Here is a 22270-nt window from a genome sequence, read left to right on the forward strand (position 1 = left end):
CATGTTTGATCGAGCAAAGGATTCCTTCCCGCTTCTGCAAGGATGTTGATGTCACATCCAACAGTTTAGTGTAGGATTCAAATGACGTCGCCGGCAACGATTCACGTTTCAACGGCGTGTTTGATAAACAATGAGGCTCAACAAAATGTATACAAACGCTTAAAAATGCTTGTTATTAACCTAATCAGGAGAATGCTTGCTAGTTCATGCATGGTATTGTATGTGTGTGATTCAAGTCCACGCCCAAGTCCCAGGTCTCATCATCCTATCCTTCTCTTGAAACAACTCTACGCCCCATTCTGTTCTTCCACGGCGTCCATATACAAATCAATCAGACAGCCAGCCGACCAAGCTTGTGTAGGGCTCTGTAATATTGTTAGTTACATCAATAACATACCGAGGATAGATGGTCACTTACCGAGTCAGCGCAGTATTCGCCGTTCTTCTGTGTCAACTCTTGAAGACCAGCCCAAGGGCTCTCCTGTATCATCTTCTTGCAACCACCAAGTCTTCTGGTGACCTGCTGGAACGCCTCGGTGCGACCTTCGGTAGTTGTTCTTCTCTTCAGGTCGAACTTGAGCAGGGCTCGAAGGAAGAATCCAGTAGGCCAGATCCACTCAGGTCCCTGATGGTAGTTGCGGCCCTTGCTTGTTGCAAAGTCATCGCTATCTTCACTGTTGACGTAGTAGGGACGGTAGTTAAGATCCGCAGGGTCCAAAGTCGCCATTCCTTGAGGTCCTCGGAGTGCCTCATCAGCAACACACAGAGCGTGCATCGCGTGTTCAGGATCAAAGAGGCCTGGTGCAGTGGTCATGGCAATGGCAAAGTTGGGACGCAGCTGGTAATCCTCATACTCCTTGCCAGACTTGTACAGATCTTTATAGATTCCACGACGGTTTACAATGGGGGTGTTGACGTCGTACTTGGAATCATCGTCAGGTGAGATAGGAACATAGTAGCAGCGTTCGAAGTTGTCCTTGAGTAGGCTGGCCCAGTCGCCAAGCGAGATAGAGCCACCGTCGGGTTTCTCAACACCTGCGTACGCATACTTTCCTTGACCGTGGAGACCAGCAAGCCAGTCCAGAGTGCTGTACAGCATACCAGTGATCTCAATGGCAGCACCATCACGAGGAGTGCCAGGAACACCCTTAGAGCCTGCTCGCTCGCTCTCGCCCATCTTGTCCATCCAGGTACCACAGTTGTGTTGATTGCCACCAAAGATGATACCGTTGCTCCAGTCAACATGGATTTCCTGGTTGAAGCCTTCGTCCTTCATTTGGGAATCAATTTGGGGGCCAGCGTTGGCCTCCCTGTATTTCATTCCGGAAGCATGTCTTTGGAGCGCTTCTTGGATCACTTCCTCAATGGTGCTCTCCTTGGAGTAGGCCCTCTCATCATTGGTAGGGAACCAAGTATCGTCGTAAGGGAGGAAACGACGCTTGACCTTGGCCTTAAGGATATCAAGACCCTCAGGAGCAAAGCGTGTGTAGTCCTGGATACACTGGAGGAAGAACCAGATAGAATCGCGAGAGTTGTATCTGGGAGCATCACCACTGCTGAGAAGGTTGGGGATCATGCCGTGCTTCAGCACGCTAGCAAACGCAAGAATGTGTTCCTTGGCGTCATCGAAACGGCCAGTGCCGAGAAGTAGGCCGCGGAGGGCGATGAACACATCTCGACCCCAGCATCTGGCCCATTCCACAGCGAAATGGGGAAGGCCAGCGGCCAAGGAAGGAACCAGCTTGTTGGGCCACAAAGATGCTGACTTGACGTAGCCGACCTGTTGAACACTGACCATAGCTAAGCTTTGCAGGAACCACTGGCCGTCTCGCACGCTGGCGTTCATGAGCTCCAGAGACCTTTCCCAGCTTGCCATGTAAGCAGTGCGCAAGACGAGACCAAAGTATCGTGGAAGCAAGAAGCTGGGGATCTTTCGAATCGCATCAAATCGCTCTTGCAGCCACCTCAAAGGTCCAGCAAGGGCCTCGTTTCCGGGGGTGGCACTGATTCGTTGCAATCTGGCCAGGATGAAATCCAAAGCCCATTCACCGTCACGAAGGTTCTGGCACAACGGATGAGCCAGGTTATTCTCCTTGATGATGTTCTTGAGAATACTCCACCATCCCTGGAGACCAGCGTAAACAAGCTTTCCATGCCCGGGGATATCGTAAACGCCGTCTCGTCCGTCACTCTCAGCTCGCTCTTCGGCTTCACATCTGTACATCAGGAAGTTGAGATCAGACAAGCTGAGTTCACTCCATGCCGCCTTGGCACCTGAGGTGACATAGTTGTCCAGACCAGAGGAATGTTCAGCCGCAGGGATCCAGGTCTCGAAGAGGGCGATACTTCCTGGGGGGAACTTGTCACGCACAGTGATAGTGGTATCGTCGCCGTTGACTTCCATTCGGATACCGGGCAGATCCTTGACTCGACTAGGCAAGCCGCGCAGGTACTTCTTGTCGTCAAGCGCTTGCTTCGTTGCCTCCTCGCCAGCATCAACTTCGAGCATCCAGCTTCCCAGGTGTCGAACCTTGGTACCAGTAAGGTGAACAGGACTAAAGTCGCCGTTTCCGTTGCCATAACCTGGGAAGGCAGTGTGCGCGATGAGGAAGTAACCCTTGCGAGATTCGGGGTGCACTCGGTGAACAGTAATGTACTGGTCCTCGTGATGGATGTGAGTCTCGTCGTATTCATCCTTACCCATTAGGGTGTGGATCTGGTTGAGAAGCTTCTTGACACCGCCAATGCCGTCCTCGCCGCCTCCTACCTTAATCGGCTTCGATCCGGACGAGGCAGACGTATAGAGTCGAGTCTCGTTGACCAGATCCACAAGCTTGGGGTAGATCTCATCGTAACCCATAACACTTCCAGTGGCACTGGAGCACATGCAGACAAGGGCAGCGTTGGGCAGAGTGTCACGAGCATCACGCTTTTGTGCCGGTGTCTCATTGTCGTGGGTGCAGTCCATGAAAAGAGCATGCACAGGACTGGGCTTGATCGTTCGGATAATTTCTCTGGATCGTGGTCCGTTTCCGTTGGTGTCCCCATTCTCCCCGTTCTTGAGTCTTGTCGGGCTGCTTGATGGTGTGCGGACGTCCGACTTGGAGACTTCATCGACCTCGAAGCTTCCAATGGGTCGGCCACCGTGCCTGTGCACAAGTCGGCTGAGCTCGGCTGTGCTCCATGCCTGCATAGCTTCGCGGATGAGTGAGCTGAGACCAAGACGCTTCACAAAGACATAGTCCATCTCCTCAGAGCCAGTGAACAACTCAGCAACTACGTATAGGTCAGGTCGTACCCGACGCGCCTCGTCAAGAATGTGTTCGGCAACGTGGATAGGAGTAGAATGGCAGTTATCAATGCGAAGACCGGCAAAGTACTTGGCGAGTGTACGAGCATACTTGGTCATGTGCTCCCACAGCCAAGGGTTGTCTTCAGGCCCTGAACCGTATCGCAACTTGACACAGTCGCCCCAGACGATAACTTCTCGGCGAAGGTAAACCTTTGACTCAGGGCCTGCATTATCGACAAGTGCATTACCACCCCAAACCCATCCGTTGTTGGCCAACGCCATCTCCTCGGGCTTAAGCTTGGAAGTGGTATCATTCTTAGGCAGTCGAGTGAAGTAAGACTCGATCAGGGGGTTCTCCTTGTTGATCTCACCAAGCTTAGGGCCATGCTCGTCGAGTCGGACATACTTAATCCTGTTGAAGATCTGCTGAAGTATATCGTCTACTTCGGCATCATACTCCTTATAGAAGTCCACATTGAGGATATCCAGAATCTCGACGATCTTGGCCTTTGCAGCGTTCTCGTCAGAAGAACCTGCCAGGAAGCTTGCGGCTACCTCAGGGTTCACACGCCTGCGGAAACGCTCTCCCATTCGGTCGGTGCCAGTTAAACCGACCTCCCTGAAGAAATCGACTTGCTCCTTCACGGATGCAGATTTGGCGCTCTCCAACTTCTTCTCGAAATCCGAGGCGTCCTCAGAGCTGTATTTGCTTACCTGAGAGAAGGCCTTGACTGCCTCGTCGGCATCCCTGTCAACGTCGAGCGCATAGTATTCCCATAGCCTTATCTTGGCGAGGACCTCGGTCTTGACAGCGTTCATGATGAGCACCAGATCATCAGTAGACTTGACTTCAGTGGGAAGTCCGAGTTTGGCCAAGTTGTCGCTCAGCTCCAGGAGACTTGTGTCGAGTTGGTAAGCTGACTCGAGCCATGGGGCTGTTATCAAGTTGTAACCGGCTTCGGGGTGCTCCTCAAGCCATTTAGTGTTGTTGGCTGTGTGGTTCAACACAATATCTGTCAAGCTCAGCAAGGAATGGTTGCGTTCAAGACTGTCTACCATCTTCTGCACATCCTCCTCGCCTGCAGGGAAGCAGTCAGGGTCCCAACCGAGCTGGTCATACAGACTGTACGGAGAGTTGGACACTCCACGCACTTGAAGAGGAGTAAAGTGAATCATGTTGTAACCACGATCGCTGATACCGTGGAGGTGGCGCTCCCAGTCATTGGGGTATTTGCCCATAAACTTGCTAATGACAGAGAAGATTGATAGCGCAGGCAGCGGCAAGGGCCGGCCGTCAAGCTTGAGTCTAGGCGCAACATCGATGTAGTAAAGAGGAGTCTTTTTGAGGTTGTCCTTTTGTTCAGAGCTGTTTTCTAGCTCTTTCTTGAGATCAGGAAGCTCAGCGTAGGTAGTGTAGAAGGCATAGGCGCCAGGCTGGTAAATGGGAATGGAGATTTCGAGGGTGCGATTGAAATCGGGTGTAAGTCTGTGGTGCGTCGGTGTTAGTTACTTGCGCTTTTCTTTAGGCCGTTCAAACGGTCTTTGTGGCTTCAAAAGTAATCAATTGGGACAGAAACAAGTTCAAAACTTACTTGAACTCGCGAAAACGATCGCGACGGAACTCAGCGCCTTCATCGGGGATGTTGACCCAGAGGCTGCCATGACGGCAAATGGACGAGGTGCCCTCAATGGCAAAACGAACGGTTACAGGCTCGTGAGACCTGGGGGCTAGGTAGATGTATTCGCCCTGCACCTGAGGTGAGCCATCATCGTTGAGCGGCAGCAAATAAACCTCGTTGGATGTCATGGTGTGCGGTGGGCTCATGATGAGAGAAGAGAAGAGCGGGAGCTGCGTGCCCCGCGAAACGACAAAGACAGTCGCTCAGCTCGCTCAGTCAGTCAGACCCCAAACACAACACTGAGACGACAGTAACCAAGGAAGCGCTGTACACTACGCAACGTGCCTGTCGCTGTGGAGCTACCGATCGATGGCTAACGGCTCGCGTCCGCAGTAGGTAAGTTAACTTAGTGGGGGCCCCGGAGGTCAAGGAGCTCTGTAGGCGCTGCTTGTGTCGTTTTTAGTGGGCTCGTTCGGTTCGGTTCAGGGATCTGGGATCTGGGTTATCGAGCGGGATCGACGACCAGAGCGAGCGACAGGAGGGATGGAGTATCCCAGAGATAAGGGAGGATGGAAAAGGACTCCAATCGGTTGTCGGGGTAGGTCAGAGCACGATTAAAGAAGGGAGAGAAGAGTAAGAAAATATGTCTAGGAATAAATAGTCTGAGGCACAGGTAGAAGCGTTGTCCTTTTTCTCTTTTTTTGGAAAGAAGGTGACAGAGAGACTGGAGTCTGGGGTTGACGAGGTGAGGAAGAGACAAGACAAGACAGAGCAGGAACGAAGGAAGAGGACTTCGTTTACACCTGAGAAAAAGAAGAAGAAAGAAGGATAAAAAGAAGAACAAAAAGCAAACAGCTCGTCCTGACCAAGCCATTTTCATGTAACCGAATTTGGACAGCTCAACAAGTACAGTAGTTAAGTGCCATCTTAGTACATACATACGGTTGAGCTACACCACAATGATAGCACAAAAATTCTACTATATTCTATGGTATCCCATCCTATTCTGTCCCGACCTGTCGGATCCTTTGGAAGTCAACCATTTTCTGTTCGGCCTTGGATATGTCTTTAGCGGTCAAGACGGGGAACAAGGTTGGATGTCCGGGAGTATCGGCTTTTGCTATTCCAAGATGTTGTTCCTGGTAGCTTCTGAGGGTTGCATGAAGCTCAAGTAGGTACATACAGCAAGTAACTCACTGGGCTTTGTACGGGCGAGAGGTCAGCCAACAATAACAATGAACAAATCACGCACGGTCAGGCAAGCAATTGGCTTTTTTCTACAAAATGGCAACCATGATGTTCCTGGCTTAGCTCAACAAGGTCTTGAATATCCAGACAATAGGATACGAGTAGAGACGCTGTGCCTTGGACGGAGTTGGCCTAGCTTTAAACGTTTCCGAGCCAAAGCCATGATGCATCCCGGCGCCGCCAACGCCAAACCAAGCCAGGGGAAGCTTCGCAAGGCATGAAGAGGAGGGAGGGGGAATCTTCCGAGTGCGGCTCTTTTTAGTCTTGATGAGGAATTGATTGACAGGTCCAAAGATTGAGTGGTTTTTCACCGACAAGTCACATACATAGTATAGATATTCGCGACATTAAATCTCCTGATATTGGGTTCTTCAGACTTTGATTAAGACTCGATTCACATCCTTTAAACTATTGATTCTTGACTTACGTCATTGAAGTGCAATCCAAAATTTTCCCCATGGATCAGACCCAGCATCACCCCCAAATCAATGACAATGCCCCGCTCCGAATGTCGAGATGACGGGGCGCTAATTTACTCTAATGCTTGGAGTTGTGTTTTAGACCAACGCTCGGAGCTTCTTGTGCCTTGATCGGCGAGCCTCAAGCTTTTTTTTTTTCTTTTTGGGGACAGAAATAAATTGAAAATTGTATTCAACTACCGATAACGACTGCAATTGACCGCTCAATCATAAGCCAAGCCTCGAATCATGCAGTAAGAAATACTACATACGATACATGCATACTCAGTAAATACATGCATGATCTGATGCATCAGACAATCAACGTTTCTGTACAACACAAGCATCAGACACAGACGAGGTACCTCCACTGTAATGGATCCATGCTTCCATGGAGACTTGGAGAGTTGGAGACATATGAGTCTAGACCAACCTCGCTTGTCGATCCTTCTCCACGGAGGGGATTCACTAAGCGAAATAGTCTACCCTATACTACTCACAACGCGAAACGAGACAAATATAAGACAAGAGACGATATTCGAGAATGCTGGTACGGAGTATTGAGGGTAGTTTTCAAGCTTCGAAAATATGTGATATGCCAATGAAATCTCGATGGCGCGGACACATAAGTGTAAACGTGCAATTCTCTTCATGAACGGCTTCGCAGGAAGTTTCAGGAACATGGACCAACCAAAACACAAAACGGTTTTTTGGAGTAAGACTTCTTAAAAGCCAATGATAGATTATGATGCCACTATTACTCCATTCAAGACTTCTCATGATTTCTGATTTTGCTCTACCATTTCAGATGAAATCGTTAGTCATATTCCAGTCTTCAAGCCTGCTCTGAAGCTAGTTATTCTCGACAATCTAAACCCCAACCTTAAGCTTCTTGCTGCCTGCCTACCAGACTGTCCAACTAGTTTGAGAGATTGTAACATCTAGAGCTTACTACACTGTGAATGTTTATGGCTTCTTAGATCGATTAGATTCGAGAGACAGCTTATTCTATTGCGACATGTACTGATTGAAACCACTGGACAAGTCAGATACATAGAATATCTTACTCCCCAGGACCACGGTTCAAGTTTAACTTGGTTTGAGGTTCTGAAGCAGCGTATGCTGTAATTACTTACTACGAATGGGACGCCGTAAACCGACGCCTCCCACACACGTTAAAGGGATCAAGGTACCGGTATTTCGACCCATATGCGCTGTATGATGATTCAGATCCCCCGTACCCAAGAGTGAAAACTAGAGTCTTAAGTTGTATTTACCGAGATTTTCAATAACAAAAGGTCGATATAAACCTGGAGATCTTACGTGTAAGTGCTTTGGTGAACACTCATGTCTCACCGCCTGCCGTATCCGCTAACGAAGCCATCGCGAGCGGCAGAATTTCTTAAATTTTAGCTCGACTTTAACCACGAGCTCTGAAACCATGCAAAATTTGCCCAAGCAACACGCTTATATGCTTCGCAGAGCTGCTTGGAGATCAAGGTCGAACTTTGGCGCCGGTGCGATTGCGAACCTTACGACTCGTCTATCAAGAACCTCGATCCTCTATTCAAATCGCGAACACCGAACCTTTTGCGACAAAACCACTGCGCATCGCCAATTTTCGACTACCACGATCAAAATGGCGGCCGAAAACGTTAGCACGGATACCGTGACCTTCGAGGGAAAGGAGTTCAGGACTGTCACGGAGGGAAAGGCGACAATCCTGGTCCCGCAGGGTGCCAAGATTGGTGAAGATCGCGGGGAGGTCCAGCAGGTTTTCTACAACCCCATTCAGCAGTACAATCGCGATCTGTCTGTGCTTGCTATTAAGACATACGGAGAGATGTCCCTAGAGAAGAGAAAGGAACAATATGAATCAAGGATGAAGAAGCAGGGCAAGAAGAGAAAGCGCGGTGATGATGTTCAAAAGCCCACCGAGAATGCTGCGAACCCCCCACCTCAGGAAGAGCCGCAAGCGACCGAAGAAGCTGCAAAGCCTGCCGATGCCGAAACCGCTCAACCAAAGAAGGAGTATAAGCCCTCTTTCCGCATTCTGGACGCCCTCTCTGCATCAGGCCTCCGAGCTCTCCGATATGCTCACGAGCTACCATTCGTCACCTCTGTCAAGGCCAACGATTTGTCGGATACCGCTGCAGAGTCTATCAGGATGAATGCCAAGCACAACGGACTCGAGGACAAGATCACTGTTACCCAAGGCGATGCGCTTGCCCTCATGTACCGTGGAATTGCGGACGACCTATCGAACAGGGACAAGGCAGGAAGTCCAGGCAAGGTCAACAAATTTGATGTTATCGATCTTGATCCTTACGGCACTGCTGCGCCATTCTTTGACGCTGCTGTGCAGTCCGTGAAAGATGATGGTGGCCTACTTTGCATCACTTGCACAGACAGTGCGGTATGGGCAGGACACAGCTATTGTGAAAAGACATTTGCGCTGTATGGCGGAATTCCTATCAAGGGCATGCACTCTCACGAGGCTGGTCTGCGACTCGTTTTGAACGCTGTAGCCACCTCTGCGGCCCGTTATGGCTTGACGATCGAGCCTCTCCTCTCGCTCTCCATCGACTTCTACACCAAGTTCTTCATCAAGGTGGTAAAGTCGCCCCAATCGGTCAAGTTCCTTGCTTCTAAGACCATGCTGGTGTACAGTTGCGACGCTGGCTGTGGTGCTTGGGAAACACAGCACATGTTGAGGAGCAAGCCTTCTCCTAATAAGAAGGGTAGTGGTGCCTTCTACAAGCATACCATGGCACAAGGTCCTTCCGCTGATAGACATTGCGAGCACTGCGGACTGAAGATGCACATCAATGGTCCTATGTATGGTGGACACATCCATTCTCAAGAGTTTATCGAGAGACTTCTGGAGCAGATTCCCAAGGCCGACCGTTCGATTTACGGTACGATGCCCAGACTTGAGGGTATGTTGCGAACAGCTCTCGAGGAGAACCTGCCAGGGCCTGAGGTCAAGGAACCTGTGGACCCTAAGGATGCTCAGCTTGCAGCTATCGACAACTACCCCTTCTTCATTATTCCCAGTCGCTTGGCCAATGTAGTGAGCTGTGTGACACCCAGCGAGGATATGGTTCGAGGAGCTTTGATTCACCTGGGTTACCGCACCGCCAGAAGTCACTGCCGACCTGGCAGCATCAAGACAGACGCTCCTTGGTCTACAATCTGGTGGATCATCACAGAATGGATCCGCCAGAAGTCGCCTATCAAGGAATCCAGCATCAAGAAGAACTCGGCAGCATGGAAGATTCTTACTGATGCTGGAATTATCGGACAAGAGAAGCCCGAGACTGTAGAGGAGGCACCCAAAGATGACTCTGCAATGGAAGGCGTGGAACAGGAAACTCCAGCTGAACCCGTCGCAGCTACTTCCGCAAGCGCGCAAAATGGAGATGATAACGCTATTCCTAGCGAAATGGAGTTGCGTAAGACTCTTGTTTTTGACGAGAGCCTGGCACGTCTTGCACGTAGAAAGGGAGAGCAAAAGTTGGTGCGATACCAGATGAACCCGAGAGAAAACTGGGGTCCTTTGGCCAAGGCAGCCCGCCGATGATAACGTAAATTTGGGTCATACACTTAATCTAAATACTTGCTTCATCTCATCGGCTAAAAGCGATCCTTCAGGAGTTGGACTGATTGTGCTGGATTGTTGTGCTTGGGTGACCATTATCTTTTGGTCAGCAGAAGCCCCACCAAGGCCGAGAGAAGTATCGTTGAGGGCTTTTGAACTTGGATTGTTCATCATCTCGAAATTCACAACCCGAGTCCATCACACACTTAACCCAACGAATACTGTTGATTGTCGTTGCTGGCGGGCTTTTTGTTGCATTTGTTTACCTCGCACATATTTATGATTGGCACTGCGCCAGATAACAATAACAATAAAGATACCACTTACCGCATCCATATTTAATCCTTAACTCCATACAATGTCCTCTGAAACGGCATCTTCCCACTCGACTAAAATGACAGAAGTCGAAAACGTGTCAATCACCGAGGAGAACCTCACGTGGACCAGTACCGGGACATCCGACAAGGCTTCTCTCCATGAGCTCGTATTAGTTCGAGAGGTCAAATCAAGCACAGAGTCCCCTCCACAGTATCTCCTCTTCCTGCTCAAGGAGGATCAAGACAACAAGGAATCTCCGTATCAACTATCAATCTTGAAATCTGAGAAAATCCCCTCAGAGCTTCGCAGCATTACTCTGACCGAACTTCCCCTTCATCTGAAGCACGGTTCTGCCAACGAGCATGGTATCACGAACCAGGTGGATGTCATTGTCTCGGTGAAATCTGGCGTAGGACAAGCTCTGAAGGCTTGGCAAGAAGTCCTGCAGCCCCTTTGGAAAATGCTTGCAGACACAGAAAACTCACAATATCGTCTCATTCATACAGAGAGTGAAGAGACCATTCGAGACTATGCACGGAATTTGTGGGCTTCAGAAGAGCGGTCTAAAGCGAGGACAATTGTGCTTCTTAGCGGAGACGGAGGCGTCGTAGACCTTCTCAATGGCTCTGATGGAAACGAGGTACCTGAGATCCCACCTACGATTGCATTGCTTCCTCTTGGTACAGGAAATGCCCTGTTTCACTCAACTCATAAGCCTTTATACTCTGAACCGGGCCCAAGCCCACTTGTCCTTGGACTTCGAACACTATTCCAAGGAGTCGGCGCCGATCTTCCTGTATTTCGAGCATCATTTTCTTCAGGATCCCAAATAGTCAAGTTTACGCACCAGTCCGAAGGAGAGGCTCCAACCGACAACCCGAACCAGACCCAAAAGGAGGAAGTTTCTATCACTCACCTTCAGGGAGCTATCGTCGCTAGCTACGGTTTTCACGCAAGTATCGTTTATGAGAGTGATACTCCCGAATACCGTGTCCACGGCAATAAACGATTCAGTATGGTCGCTGGAGAACTTCTCAAAGAGTCTCATCCATATGCTGCAAAGGTTTCTGTCCGCCACCGTGGTTCTAGCGCTTTTGAGGACATCCCTCGTGAGAAGCATGCATATGTCCTCACTTCTCTCGTCTCAAATCTCGAGCGAACATTCACAATCTCACCGGCAACTAAACCCTTGCAATCGCAGCTTCGTCTAGTGCATTTTGGACCCATCGGTAGTGATCGTACGATGAATGTCATGATGAAAGCGTATGAAGAGGGCAAACACGTCGGCATGAACTGGCCTGATGGTGAAAGTGTTGGCTACGATGAAGTGGACGAGGTTAAGATTTCGGTGTTGGAAAGTGACGAGAGGTGGCGCAAGGTCTGTATCGACGGGACGATTGTTGATATACCTGAAGGTGGAGAGATGAACATCAAGATGCTGGATCATAGTCTTTTCAAGATCATGGCGAGCCCACGCGTTTTGGAAGACAGCGTGTAGTTACATGATACCAATGCTATGTCATGGCCCCTCCTAGAATAGACTACCTGAAAATTTGCCCTTGAGTAACACCTAATCTTGGAGCAGTTTCTTGACCCTCTTCTCCATAAGGTTTTCAAAACCATCCACACCATTCTCCAACGTACTCATCATCCCTCCCTTCAGTCTATAAACAACCCGCCTCCTCAAAATCTCCTCATCGTCATCCTCTTCTGACTCTTCATCCTCCTCTCGCGCACCCTCTATCACACCTCGCATGAACCATCGATCGTGACTCACCAGGATCACAGCGCCTTCCCAATCTCTGAGTGCCTCACGCAGCGCAGTGACGGTCTCGTAATCAAGATGGGTGGTGACTTCATCGAGTACAAGACAATGTGGTCGGCGCCAGAATAGTCGAGCTAGTTCACACCGTACGACTTGTCCTCCTGAGAGTTTACAAAGTGGTACATCCGATGCTATCCGGCCTGGAAGACCAAGTTGGCCCAATAGCCCGCGGAGGTCTCCCTCTGTGAGTTCACCTTCGACTTCTCGAGTTAGAAGCGCGAGAGCTGTGAGAGTAGGTTCCGAGCGACCGAGTGTCTGCAAAGCTTCAACAGCGTGTTGAGAGTAATATCCCAGCTTAAGTCTTGGATGGGTCGTTAGAGTTCCTGCTGTCGGTCGAGTTTCTTCAACGAGAAGCTTTATAAGAGTCGACTTGCCAGCACCGTTGAGACCGAGAATCCCGATACGATCTCCCATGCCGACGGAAAGTGTGATATCCTGCACGACAAGAGGGGTCTTGGATGAGTAGCGAAATGCAACTTTCTCAAGAGATATCAGAGCGCCAGGGAAACGTAGATCAGGTGGCTCAGGCAGGTTCACCACAACAGGACGATCCTCGGGTGGAATATCAATGTCCTCACGCGCTGTCAAGTGATAGCCCGCAAGATCTCTGTTGAGCTTGAAGCGACCGCCTCTTGCACTGACCTGTAACCCCCAGCGATTATCAAGTTTCTTTTGGCGAGACTTTGCTTGACGCAGCTTGTTCGTGTCGTCGTTTGCCTTGCCAGCTTTCATATTGGCGGCGATAGACTTTTCGATATGTGCTTTCTGCTTATCCTGCGCTTCTTTCATTGTAGTGAGCCATTGCTTTCTCTCACTCTGCGATTCTTCATAGGTCGGTAAATCTCCATGGAAATAAGTGAGTTGTTTATCCTTGAGAATAAGAAGATCTGTGCAGAGAGAAGTAAAATCACGATCGTGCGATACGAGAATGAGAGTAGGTGGGTTATCAGTCTCCTCAAGACCTTGAAGGTAGCGTTGCAGCCATATAATTCCTAATAGATCTAGGAAATTGGTCGGCTCGTCAAGGATGAGAATGTCTGTTTCTTGAACCAGAGCCGTGGCGAGAGAGGCGCGCATGTGCCAACCGCCAGATAAACTTGAGATGGGTTTCTGAATGAGAGTTTCAGAGAAGCCCAAGCCTGTAAGGATCTTTTTGGCTTTGGATTCGATTTCTGATACGCGAGTTGGATCGACCTGGAGTTGAAGATCCGCAAGCATATCAACTGCTTCCTGGGTCTCGTCTTTGAGAGCTTCAGGTGAGATTTCTGCATTTGGCTGCTCAAGTCTATAAAGAATTAGCAACAGAAACAACAGAGGGAAAGGCGGCTTACAGGTTATTTGACTCTTCTACAACTTTCTCATATGCTGTCAGGGCTTTTCGAGCTACCATACCACGAGCACCGCTACGAAGTCGAGCATCTTTGTCCAGACGAAAAAGACGCTCTTGATGTTTCTGATGCTTGAGCTGTCTCAAAGCTCTGACTGGTGTGAATGGATCGGTGGAGTTTATTCCTTCTGTGAGACCTGGAGGTGAGTGTTAGAAGGCCGTGACATTTGAATAAGCGGAGGAAGTACCTTTGATGTCCTGCTCAATGGCTTGCTTGGCAGTGGCCTTTTCGATGACTTGCTCCAGCACAGACGCTTCCTCACTTCCTTGGAATTTGGAATTCTCCTCGGTCTTTTCATCTGTAAGTCTGGTTTGTTGCAGAATAGCAATTCTCGTCTCTTCTGGGATACCAGGGATGAGCTTCTCAGCAATAGCTTTGAGAAGAGCTATAAATTGTCAGCATCTCGAATACCATTGAGGTACTAGATTGTAGTCTTACTAGACTTTCCAGTTCCGTTCCTTCCTACAAGAGCATATCGCTGGCCCTCTTTAAGTCGAAGTTTAGCGCCAGAAAGAATCTCGACGCCATCACTTTTCCCCTTGGCTTTTCCTTTGCCAGCTGGCTTGTCGCCTGAAGTTACAGTGATGTTAACACCATCGATATCGAGCTGTTGATTATTAGATATGGGTTGATGAATGGATTGATGGTTGCCTACTTCGCGATGATTTGTAATTTGAAAGCGCGTCTGCTTGGAGTTGCAGAGAATTGTAGCTACAGATTCAGATGCTGCGGACGTCATTTCAGAGGTTGATGGGAATTACAAGACAAAAAGCAATGATCAAATAGAAGCTGATGAAATGGAGATGAAATGAGTGAGAGGTGCAATTGATGTACTGAAAGACGAGGTTTGATGTGATTAAATCGAATGTATTTAATATTCTCTCGATATAAATATCTATGCCAACACAGTGTATAGAATTAATAGCATCTTTCTTGCCTGTACCTGCATTTTTGGTTCTATCCAATGTCGCTGGCTTGTAGTTTCTGGATTCTTTAGTGCATCACTAGGTAACTACAGTATAAACTAATTGTATCACAGGTGACTCACGCCGGATGACTTGACTCGGCTTGGCTTTACTTGCCTCTTCTCCACGTTGAAAAAAGAGATCGTCAATTTTTTAGAAATAAAAATGGCGCTTTGACTCAATTTATATGATTTTAATTATTTGACTCATTTTATTCTATATCTATTCTGGTGTTTTAGTTATTGCTTTCTTGTTATTGTTATGTTTGCATCCTTAGCTGAATAACCACCTTCCTATTCCGTCTGTTATCAGTCACGCCCTTAATAGCAACAACTATACCAAATAAATAACAACTCCTTTATTTCCCCTCATTCTCGTATTCACTCTCCTCTTTCATCTTCAACCCTCTCTTTAAAGTGACTAAAATGAACGTTACTAACTGTGCTCCATCCATCGACGCCTCCTTTGGCCCCTTCGTCCCTCCCGAATGCCGTGATGGCTTCGACTTTACTCTCGTCTTTGAACAATCCATTCTTGTGCTTGTTCCAGCCTCTCTTCTACTTATTATCGCCCCCTTTCGTATCTTCCGTCTCCGAAATGTTCCCGTCAAAGTCACCGGCCATCGTCTTCGTTCCATCAAACTGACTCTCATCGTCCTTTTGGCTATTCTTCATCTCGTGCTTGTCGTGCTCTGGGCAACTCTTCCTCGCCCTTCCAACACGCGTCTAGATCGCGTCTCCATTGCCGCTGCATGTGTATCCTTTGCCTCAAGTCTGATGTCCTGTATCCTCTCCCGTGCTGAACATTCCAAATCTGCTCGTCCATCCTCGCTCTTGAATGTCTTCTTCGCCGTGTCTTTGCTCCTGGATGTTGCGCTCCTTCGCACCCTCTGGCTCGTCCCCGTGAATGTGGCCATTCCGGCTATTTTCACGGCGGCGTTTGTTCTCAAGGGGATACTCGTCGTTGCGGAAGGGTGGAGCAAAGCTCCGTACCTTGTCTCCGGCTCCGGGGTCCACTCGCCCGAGGTCACGGCCGGACTTTATGCCCGGGCCGTTTTTGTGTGGGTGGCACCGTTGCTGTTGACGGGGTTTCGGAAGTTACTTCGGCCGATGGATTTGTTTGAGCTGGATGAGGACATGGGCTCGGCAGGGTTGATAGGCAGGTTCTGGAGGTATTGGGACAACCAAAAAGGTTTGTCTGCTTTTCCTTGTTCCTTTCTCAGATAGATTTAGATAGTATTATATTCCAACTACTCTCTGTGATGTCCATGTACTAAATGCTGGCTTAGTTCCGGCCGGCAAGCACCGCCTTATTCTGTGCTGCATCTCTACTCTACGATGGCCCATCGTTGCGGTCATTGTTCCTCGCCTGGCGCTTCTAGCATTCACCATATGCCAGCCGCTCATTCTCAATCGACTACTTGTATTTCTCGATGATACATCTCAACCAATCAACATCGGTTATGGCCTCATTGGAGCATATGGCCTGGTCTACATAGGCATTGCTCTTTCTCAGGCGCTCTACTGGCATCGCAATGCTCGCTCTGTTACCCTTCTACGGGGCGTTCTTGTCTCTGCGGTATTCTCCAAAGCTACTGGACTCAGCACTACAGCCACAGACGACTCTGCAGCTGTGACTCTCATGTCTTCTGATGTAAGATCTATGGCGATACTTAGATAGTAGGCTAATATGTCTAGGTTGACGTTATTGTGAGAGCCGTTAGGGAAATTCACGAATTCTGGGCAAACATCATCCAGCTTGGCATAGCTACTTGGCTTTTAAGTACTCACATCGGGTACGCCGCTTCTGGTCCCATCATCGTTTCCCTCGTCGCTCTCATCGCTACTGTCCTGGTATCACCGCTTGCACGCAAGTACCAGATAGGGTGGCTGGAGAAAACACAGAAACGCGTTGGTTCGTACTCATTCCTTCGAGTTGATACCTGTATCCTAACTATGTATCAGGCATCACTTCAGCCATGATCGGTCATATAAAGAGCATAAAATGTTCCGGTCTAGCTCAAAATCTCTCAGATACCATCCTCAACCTTCGAGCTGAAGAGATCAGAGCTTCAAGGCCCTTCAGAATTGTCAGCAGCGTTACGTCTGCCATTGCTCAAGTACCTCTGATGATGTCTCCTGTGGTGGCATTCGCTCTGTTCCAGGGGGTTGCCTCCAATTCTTCTGAGACTCTGGATGCTACCAGACTATTCTCTGCACTATCACTCATTATCCTTCTTGCACAGCCGTTGTTCTTCATGTTTGAGGTTATCCTTGATATGAGTGCTGCCTTGGGCGCGTTTGAGAGGATCCAGAAATTCTTGGTCCAAGAAACACGACGTGACCCTCGCAAGATACGGTCTGGGTCAAGCTCAGCAGTATCTCCTCGAGTGGAGACCGACTCTATTGAGCTGAGAATGCTAAGAGAGACCACTTTGCCGTCTATAGAAGATTCCGATGCTGGCAGCTTTGCCATAGAGGTCTCTCACGCCAATATCTCATGGTCAGAAGAGCGCCCTTTACTGCAAGACTTGTCATTTACGGTCGACTACAACCAACTTGTTCTTCTTCTAGGTCCAGTAGCATCAGGAAAAAGCACTCTGTTAAAGGCGATCCTCGGAGAAGTTCCGTTCACAATCGGAACAGTCAGTCTTCATAGCGGACGTGTGGCTTGGTGTGAGCAGAGTCCTTGGCTTCTGGTACGTTCACTCAATGCTTACTCTGCTATCTTATGCTAATCGAACAGAATCGAAACATTCGCGATAACATCATTGGCCACAGCCATTTCGATGCTGTACTTTACCAAAAGGTCGTCAAAGCTTGTGATCTTGAGAAGGATTTCAGTCAGCTTCCGCAGGGCGACGGTACTGTTATCGGTAGCAAAGGCCTTGCTCTCAGTGGAGGTCAAAAGCAACGAGTTGTAAGTCCCAAATTAAAGAGTATGGTGCTAGATAATGACCTTCTAGGCTTTGGCTAGAGCTGTTTACTCACAACCAAGAGTGGCTCTTCTTGACGATGTCTTCAGTGGAATAGACAGTCAGACTGCACAGGCAATATTCGAGAATCTCTTTGGCAAGCAAGGCCTGTTGCGGCAGTGGAAAACAACGACTATTCTCGCTACTCAATCAGGTGAGTTAACCTATAACTAGTACCTGTATTTTCGTGGCTGACCGTCAAGCAGCGAACTTCCTGCCTGCCGCCGACCATATCATCTGTCTAAGCAAAGAAGGAAATATCTCTGAACAAGGATCGTTCCGTAGTCTTCAGAATGCTGGTGGATACGTGCAATCTCTGTTGGAAGGCAAGAAAACATACGAAGCTTCGGAGGATACGATTGAAGAGGATGTTATCGAACAGACCAATCAACCTAAACAAACAGTCTCCAAACAGCAGGACGAACAGGAAGACTCGCGCCGACAACGTGGAGACTCAACAGTGTATCGTTACTACTTCAGCAGCACTGGTGGTCTATTTATGGTTGCCCTTCTAGGACTTGAGATCGTCTGGGCTTTCCTCGAGAGCTTTCCAAGTCTGTCAAGTCTAATTAGTGTTATATCGGGACAATGCTGACTGGTTTCCAGCAATCTGGCTCAAGTTTTGGACCGACGACAATGAGAAGGGAAACGACCGAGCAGGTTACTACCTTGGCATCTATGCAGCCTTGCAGATCATGGGTGTCATTTGGTTTGCAATTCTTATATGGTACTTACCTGAGACATCCGACGAAATGGAGATATCAGAGGCTAACTAGAAACCAGGTTTGTCATTGTCTTGGTAGCGGCAAAGTCTGGCATCACTCTGCACAAGAGGCTTCTGTTTACCGTTATTCGGTCAGTTCATAATCTGTCATATCTCGAAACATTTTATGCTGATATTTTAGGGCACCATTGTCACTCTTTACTACGACAGATCTTGGTTCGATCACAACGAGGTAGGATTAAATCCCTAGGTAACGGCCAGATACTGACATCTTTAGGTTCTCTCAAGATATAGGAATGGTTGATAATCATCTTCCCCTGGGCCTCGTCGTAACTCTCGCCAGTAAGTCAACATCCCACAGCTTCTCAGTCAAGAAACTGTACTAATGAAATAGGTTTCTTTGGTGCCATCGCTAAAGCCGGTCTCCTTGCCGCCTCAACTCCTTACATTGCAGCAACATTCCCCCTCCTAGGTGCAGTCTACTTCTATCTCCAGCGCGGCTACCTTCGAACATCCCGTCAACTCCGTCTCTTAGACCTCGAAGAGAAAGCTCCTCTGTATACACAATTCCTCGAGACTCTATCAGGTCTAGCAACTATACGTGCTTTCGGCTGGGGCGACGCCATCATAGAAGCCAACCACGCCCTAGTCGACCGCTCCCAAAGACCATTTTATCTTCTTATGATTGTTCAACGCTGGCTCGTCTTGGTCCTCGATCTGACGACCGCGGGTCTCGCTTTACTCCTTGTTGGACTCGCTGTTCGTCTTCGCGGTGAAGTTGACGTGGGTCTAACGGGTGTATCACTCGTTCAGCTTATCTCGTTGAGCGAGACTGTCAACCTGCTCATTCAGTTCTGGACGTCGATCGAAACATCTATCGGCGCTGTCGCTCGTATCAAGCAGTTTGCTGAGGACACTGGAGAAGAGAACTTGCCTGGCGAGACGCAGGAGCCGCCGACCCGGTGGCCCGATAAGGGTGGTATACAAGTCAGCAACTTGACGGCATCGTATGGAGATGGAAAGGAAGACACTGTCAGCGCTCTCGATGCTGTATCTTTGGAGATCAAGCCTGGAGAGAAAATTGGCATCTGCGGTCGTACAGGAAGGTTAGTATGTCCAACCCTCGTACCTACACCTAACTGACTGCATCTAGTGGTAAATCATCTTTGTTCCTCGTACTTCTGCGGCTTCTTGATCCTTCGTCCGGTAGCGTCACTATCGATGGAATATCTCTTTCTTCACTGCCACGCGATACTATTCGCAGCCGCCTTATCACGCTCACGCAGGATCAGTTCGTCCTGCCTGGCACCGTTCGACACAATGTAGACCCACGAGATCTTTACTCTGAACTTGACATCAACGCAGCGCTCCGCCTTGTTGGATTGTCCGATGCTATCGAACAGTATGGGGGGTTGGACGCTTCCTTCGACGAGGATATGTTGAGTCATGGCCAGAAGCAGCTCTTCTTCCTAGCAAGAGCAGTCTTAAGGAAGCATGATGGAAATGTTGTTCTCCTTGACGAAGTTACCAGCAGGTTTGTGGATGACCAAATCATCACTTTGGGAGCTGGAGATAACTGACAAAACGACAGTGTGGACCATAAGACCGAGGAAGCTATCAAAACCATCATCGAGCACGAGTTCAAGGAACATACAGTCGTGTCCATCACCCACCGCCTCAATACTATCATCGACTTTGACCGCGTAATTGTGATGGAAAAAGGCTGCGTCGTCGAGATCGGTAAGCCAAAGGACCTTCTTGCTTCGAACAGCAAGTTTAAAGCTCTTTGGTCAGCCAGACCTCGCTCTGTGGCATAGTCAATTTGGAAACTGCTGTTCATATACATCATTTGTGCATATCTTTCTATAGGTTCGCTGTCTATAAGTTGTCTAATCTGTCGCGCTCTACAACAATAAACCTTCCTTTGCCCGCTCTCATCGTTCGAATGTGTTTCTCAACAAGTCTCGCCGTTTGGACAGCCTCAATGTACTTCTCTCTCTCAGACGGCAGCGCGTCAGGTCCAGGTGTCCACCCTGTAAGGAGACGTAGTTCGGTGATCTTGCCCCAGTGATCAGCCCAGTTGACAAAGTCATGACCGGTTTCAGCCCTCAGTGCATGGAGCCAAGAACAGCAGCCAGTGAGGTCAAGAAACTCAAGCGCATACAGATTCTTACTTAGTGTGCGCAAGACTAGTAGTGCCTCACTCCAATCATGGTCAATTGCATGTGAATATAGATTCGTCCCGCCGTAAGGAATACGATGTCCCTGCGGGGAGGAGACGGTGGCCAGGCGAGACCGTGGTGTCAAGCATGGGTCGGGCCAGAAGGCCAGACTCAGATGTGTGAGTGTTGTAAGTCTGGAAGACAAGGTAAGGAGATGCTTCCATGATGCTGATGAGCTATTTTGAGGGTGCAAGGCTAGCGAGAGGTGGGTGAGGTTGGGCAGCAAAGATCGTGGAGGGCTTGGAATAGCCTCGGATACATCCCAAGATTCCTGCAGTTCTTCCGCAGGTTCCTGTTCCCTGGCGGGGAACAGCAAGTCACTGACGTCTTTGAGTCTGATTGACCGGCATGCGGAGCCCGAAAGATCGAGGTAGTTGACTTCAAAGTTCGAAGCCGTTAAGCTATCTAGCTCATCCTCGCCAAAGGTATCCGGTGGCGGCAACAGAATGAGTTTAAGATCACTCAAAGAGAGCCCATCTTCGCTGGTTATTCCAACATAGCGGATCAAGGCTGCCTTCAAATGGTTGGGCACAAAGTACAAATGGTACTGATTGTACACACGGTGGAAAGCCCAGTCGTATGCAAGCTTCTGCAGCACGATGTCTATCAGACTTCCACGGGCAGGAAGATAAGTTCCCGGTAAACAAGTGTCTTCCAGTCCTCTTGCACTCAACCGCGACTGGCTCGAGGAGGCCTCAGTTGTGGCATCCGTAAATTGGCGGGAGACCCAGCTCCTCGGTGGAGGAGGGCCAGCAGGGAGTCTCCTGCCACTGCCATCGAATCTCTGACGGACTTGACGACGAGGAGCGGGGGCCGGTGTGTCTGGGATCTGGAGGATCTCTCTGATGGACGGGGGTACGCTTGGAGCAGTTGCAGGCAGGGCTGACTGGGAGGCGGCGGAGGGGCTAATCGAGGTACGACGCAGGTTTGCTAGCAACTCATTGACGCTTCGGGAGGGCTTGTCTGCTGCGCACTACTTGTGAGACTCTGGCTACCACGCGGTCTGGAGAAATGAGGGGGATGGGAGGGTGTTCGACAGGCAAGGAAGCGAGCCGAGAGGTGGTCGGAGGCCGGGCGATTAGAGAGGTGGGGTGTAGCGATCGTGATTGCGATTAGGATGGAAGGGTCAGGATTGTGTCGGACCAGCTGTACTTACCAGAGGTATTATTCGACGTTGAAGAAGACGGAGTGGCCGTTGAGATTGGCTTGAAGGACTTGATGTGGTTCCTTTTCTTCGGCATGCCCGGGGACAAGGAGCGTGCAGTTTGCGACGAGCTGTGGGAGAGAGAAGAGAGAGAAGAAAGGTGCGACGTCGAGGTGAAGGTATTTGTTTATTTGTCTAGGATCGTGTATCAGTCTCGATGAGTCAAATCGATGACTGAGAGACTGACTGACTGCCTTGCCTGGGTGTTTGTCGCGTGGCAATGGTAGATTTGACCGAGAAATGATGGAAGAGTATTGATAGAGTCATCAAAGATGGATCCCTCATGAGTCCTTCCAGCTCAGGTAACATCGTCATCTTTTAGTGGATGACTATTATTCCAGTGGCGCCTAGGCTGAGGTGGGTTTAGCGTATGACTCCACAGGGCGGACACCTTAACGTTAGTCTGGAGCAGTTCTAAGTCCGCCAAGCCAC

General features: G+C 49.2%; 5 protein-coding genes across 5 annotated transcripts; 2 read left to right on the plus strand and 3 right to left on the minus strand.

Moving 5' to 3' along the window:
- Positions 1-134: 134 nt before the first annotated feature.
- B0J16DRAFT_367347 (glucanotransferase domain of glycogen debranching enzyme-domain-containing protein) lies at positions 135-5139 on the minus strand. The gene is made up of 3 exons (XM_046130126.1): positions 4885-5139; positions 419-4778; positions 135-365 (listed from the first exon to the last, which is right to left on the minus strand). The coding sequence occupies exons 1-3, from the start codon at positions 5115-5117 to the stop codon at positions 288-290; spliced, it is 4671 nt and encodes a 1556-aa protein (XP_045989862.1). The 5' UTR covers positions 5118-5139; the 3' UTR covers positions 135-287.
- A 3117-nt stretch (positions 5140-8256) lies between these two features.
- Positions 8257-12034, plus strand: B0J16DRAFT_352888 (S-adenosyl-L-methionine-dependent methyltransferase; the record flags this gene model as incomplete). Its single annotated transcript, XM_046129279.1, has 3 exons — positions 8257-10114; positions 10620-11599; positions 11738-12034. 3 exons carry the CDS (start codon positions 8257-8259, stop codon positions 12032-12034), a joined length of 3135 nt encoding a protein of 1044 aa, XP_045989863.1.
- A 36-nt stretch (positions 12035-12070) lies between these two features.
- On the minus strand, positions 12071-14601 carry B0J16DRAFT_36502 (P-loop containing nucleoside triphosphate hydrolase protein). Its single transcript, XM_046129978.1, has 5 exons — positions 14405-14601; positions 14188-14356; positions 13937-14134; positions 13693-13885; positions 12071-13646 (listed from the first exon to the last, which is right to left on the minus strand). The coding sequence occupies exons 1-5, from the start codon at positions 14486-14488 to the stop codon at positions 12107-12109; spliced, it is 2184 nt and encodes a 727-aa protein (XP_045989864.1). The 5' UTR covers positions 14489-14601; the 3' UTR covers positions 12071-12106.
- A 510-nt stretch (positions 14602-15111) lies between these two features.
- Positions 15112-20229, plus strand: B0J16DRAFT_360204 (P-loop containing nucleoside triphosphate hydrolase protein; the record flags this gene model as incomplete). The annotated part of the gene is made up of 14 exons (XM_046129680.1): positions 15112-15905; positions 16003-16367; positions 16412-16628; positions 16679-17412; positions 17460-17633; positions 17680-17842; positions 17895-18242; positions 18295-18415; positions 18472-18543; positions 18594-18644; positions 18690-18754; positions 18807-19518; positions 19566-19946; positions 20004-20229. Exons 1-14 carry the CDS (start codon positions 15140-15142, stop codon positions 20227-20229), a joined length of 4395 nt encoding a protein of 1464 aa, XP_045989865.1. The 5' UTR covers positions 15112-15139.
- B0J16DRAFT_330071 (uncharacterized protein) lies at positions 20228-22126 on the minus strand. The gene is made up of 2 exons (XM_046126403.1): positions 21791-22126; positions 20228-21597 (listed from the first exon to the last, which is right to left on the minus strand). Exons 1-2 carry the CDS (start codon positions 21873-21875, stop codon positions 20291-20293), a joined length of 1392 nt encoding a protein of 463 aa, XP_045989866.1. The 5' UTR covers positions 21876-22126; the 3' UTR covers positions 20228-20290.
- Between the last annotated feature and the right edge of the window lie 144 nt (positions 22127-22270).

The sequence above is a fragment of the Fusarium flagelliforme genome (assembly GCF_020744385.1).
Source record: "Fusarium flagelliforme strain FIESC 12 MPI-CAGE-AA-0113 chromosome Unknown B0J16scaffold_1, whole genome shotgun sequence".
Classification (NCBI taxonomy): domain Eukaryota; kingdom Fungi; phylum Ascomycota; class Sordariomycetes; order Hypocreales; family Nectriaceae; genus Fusarium; species Fusarium flagelliforme.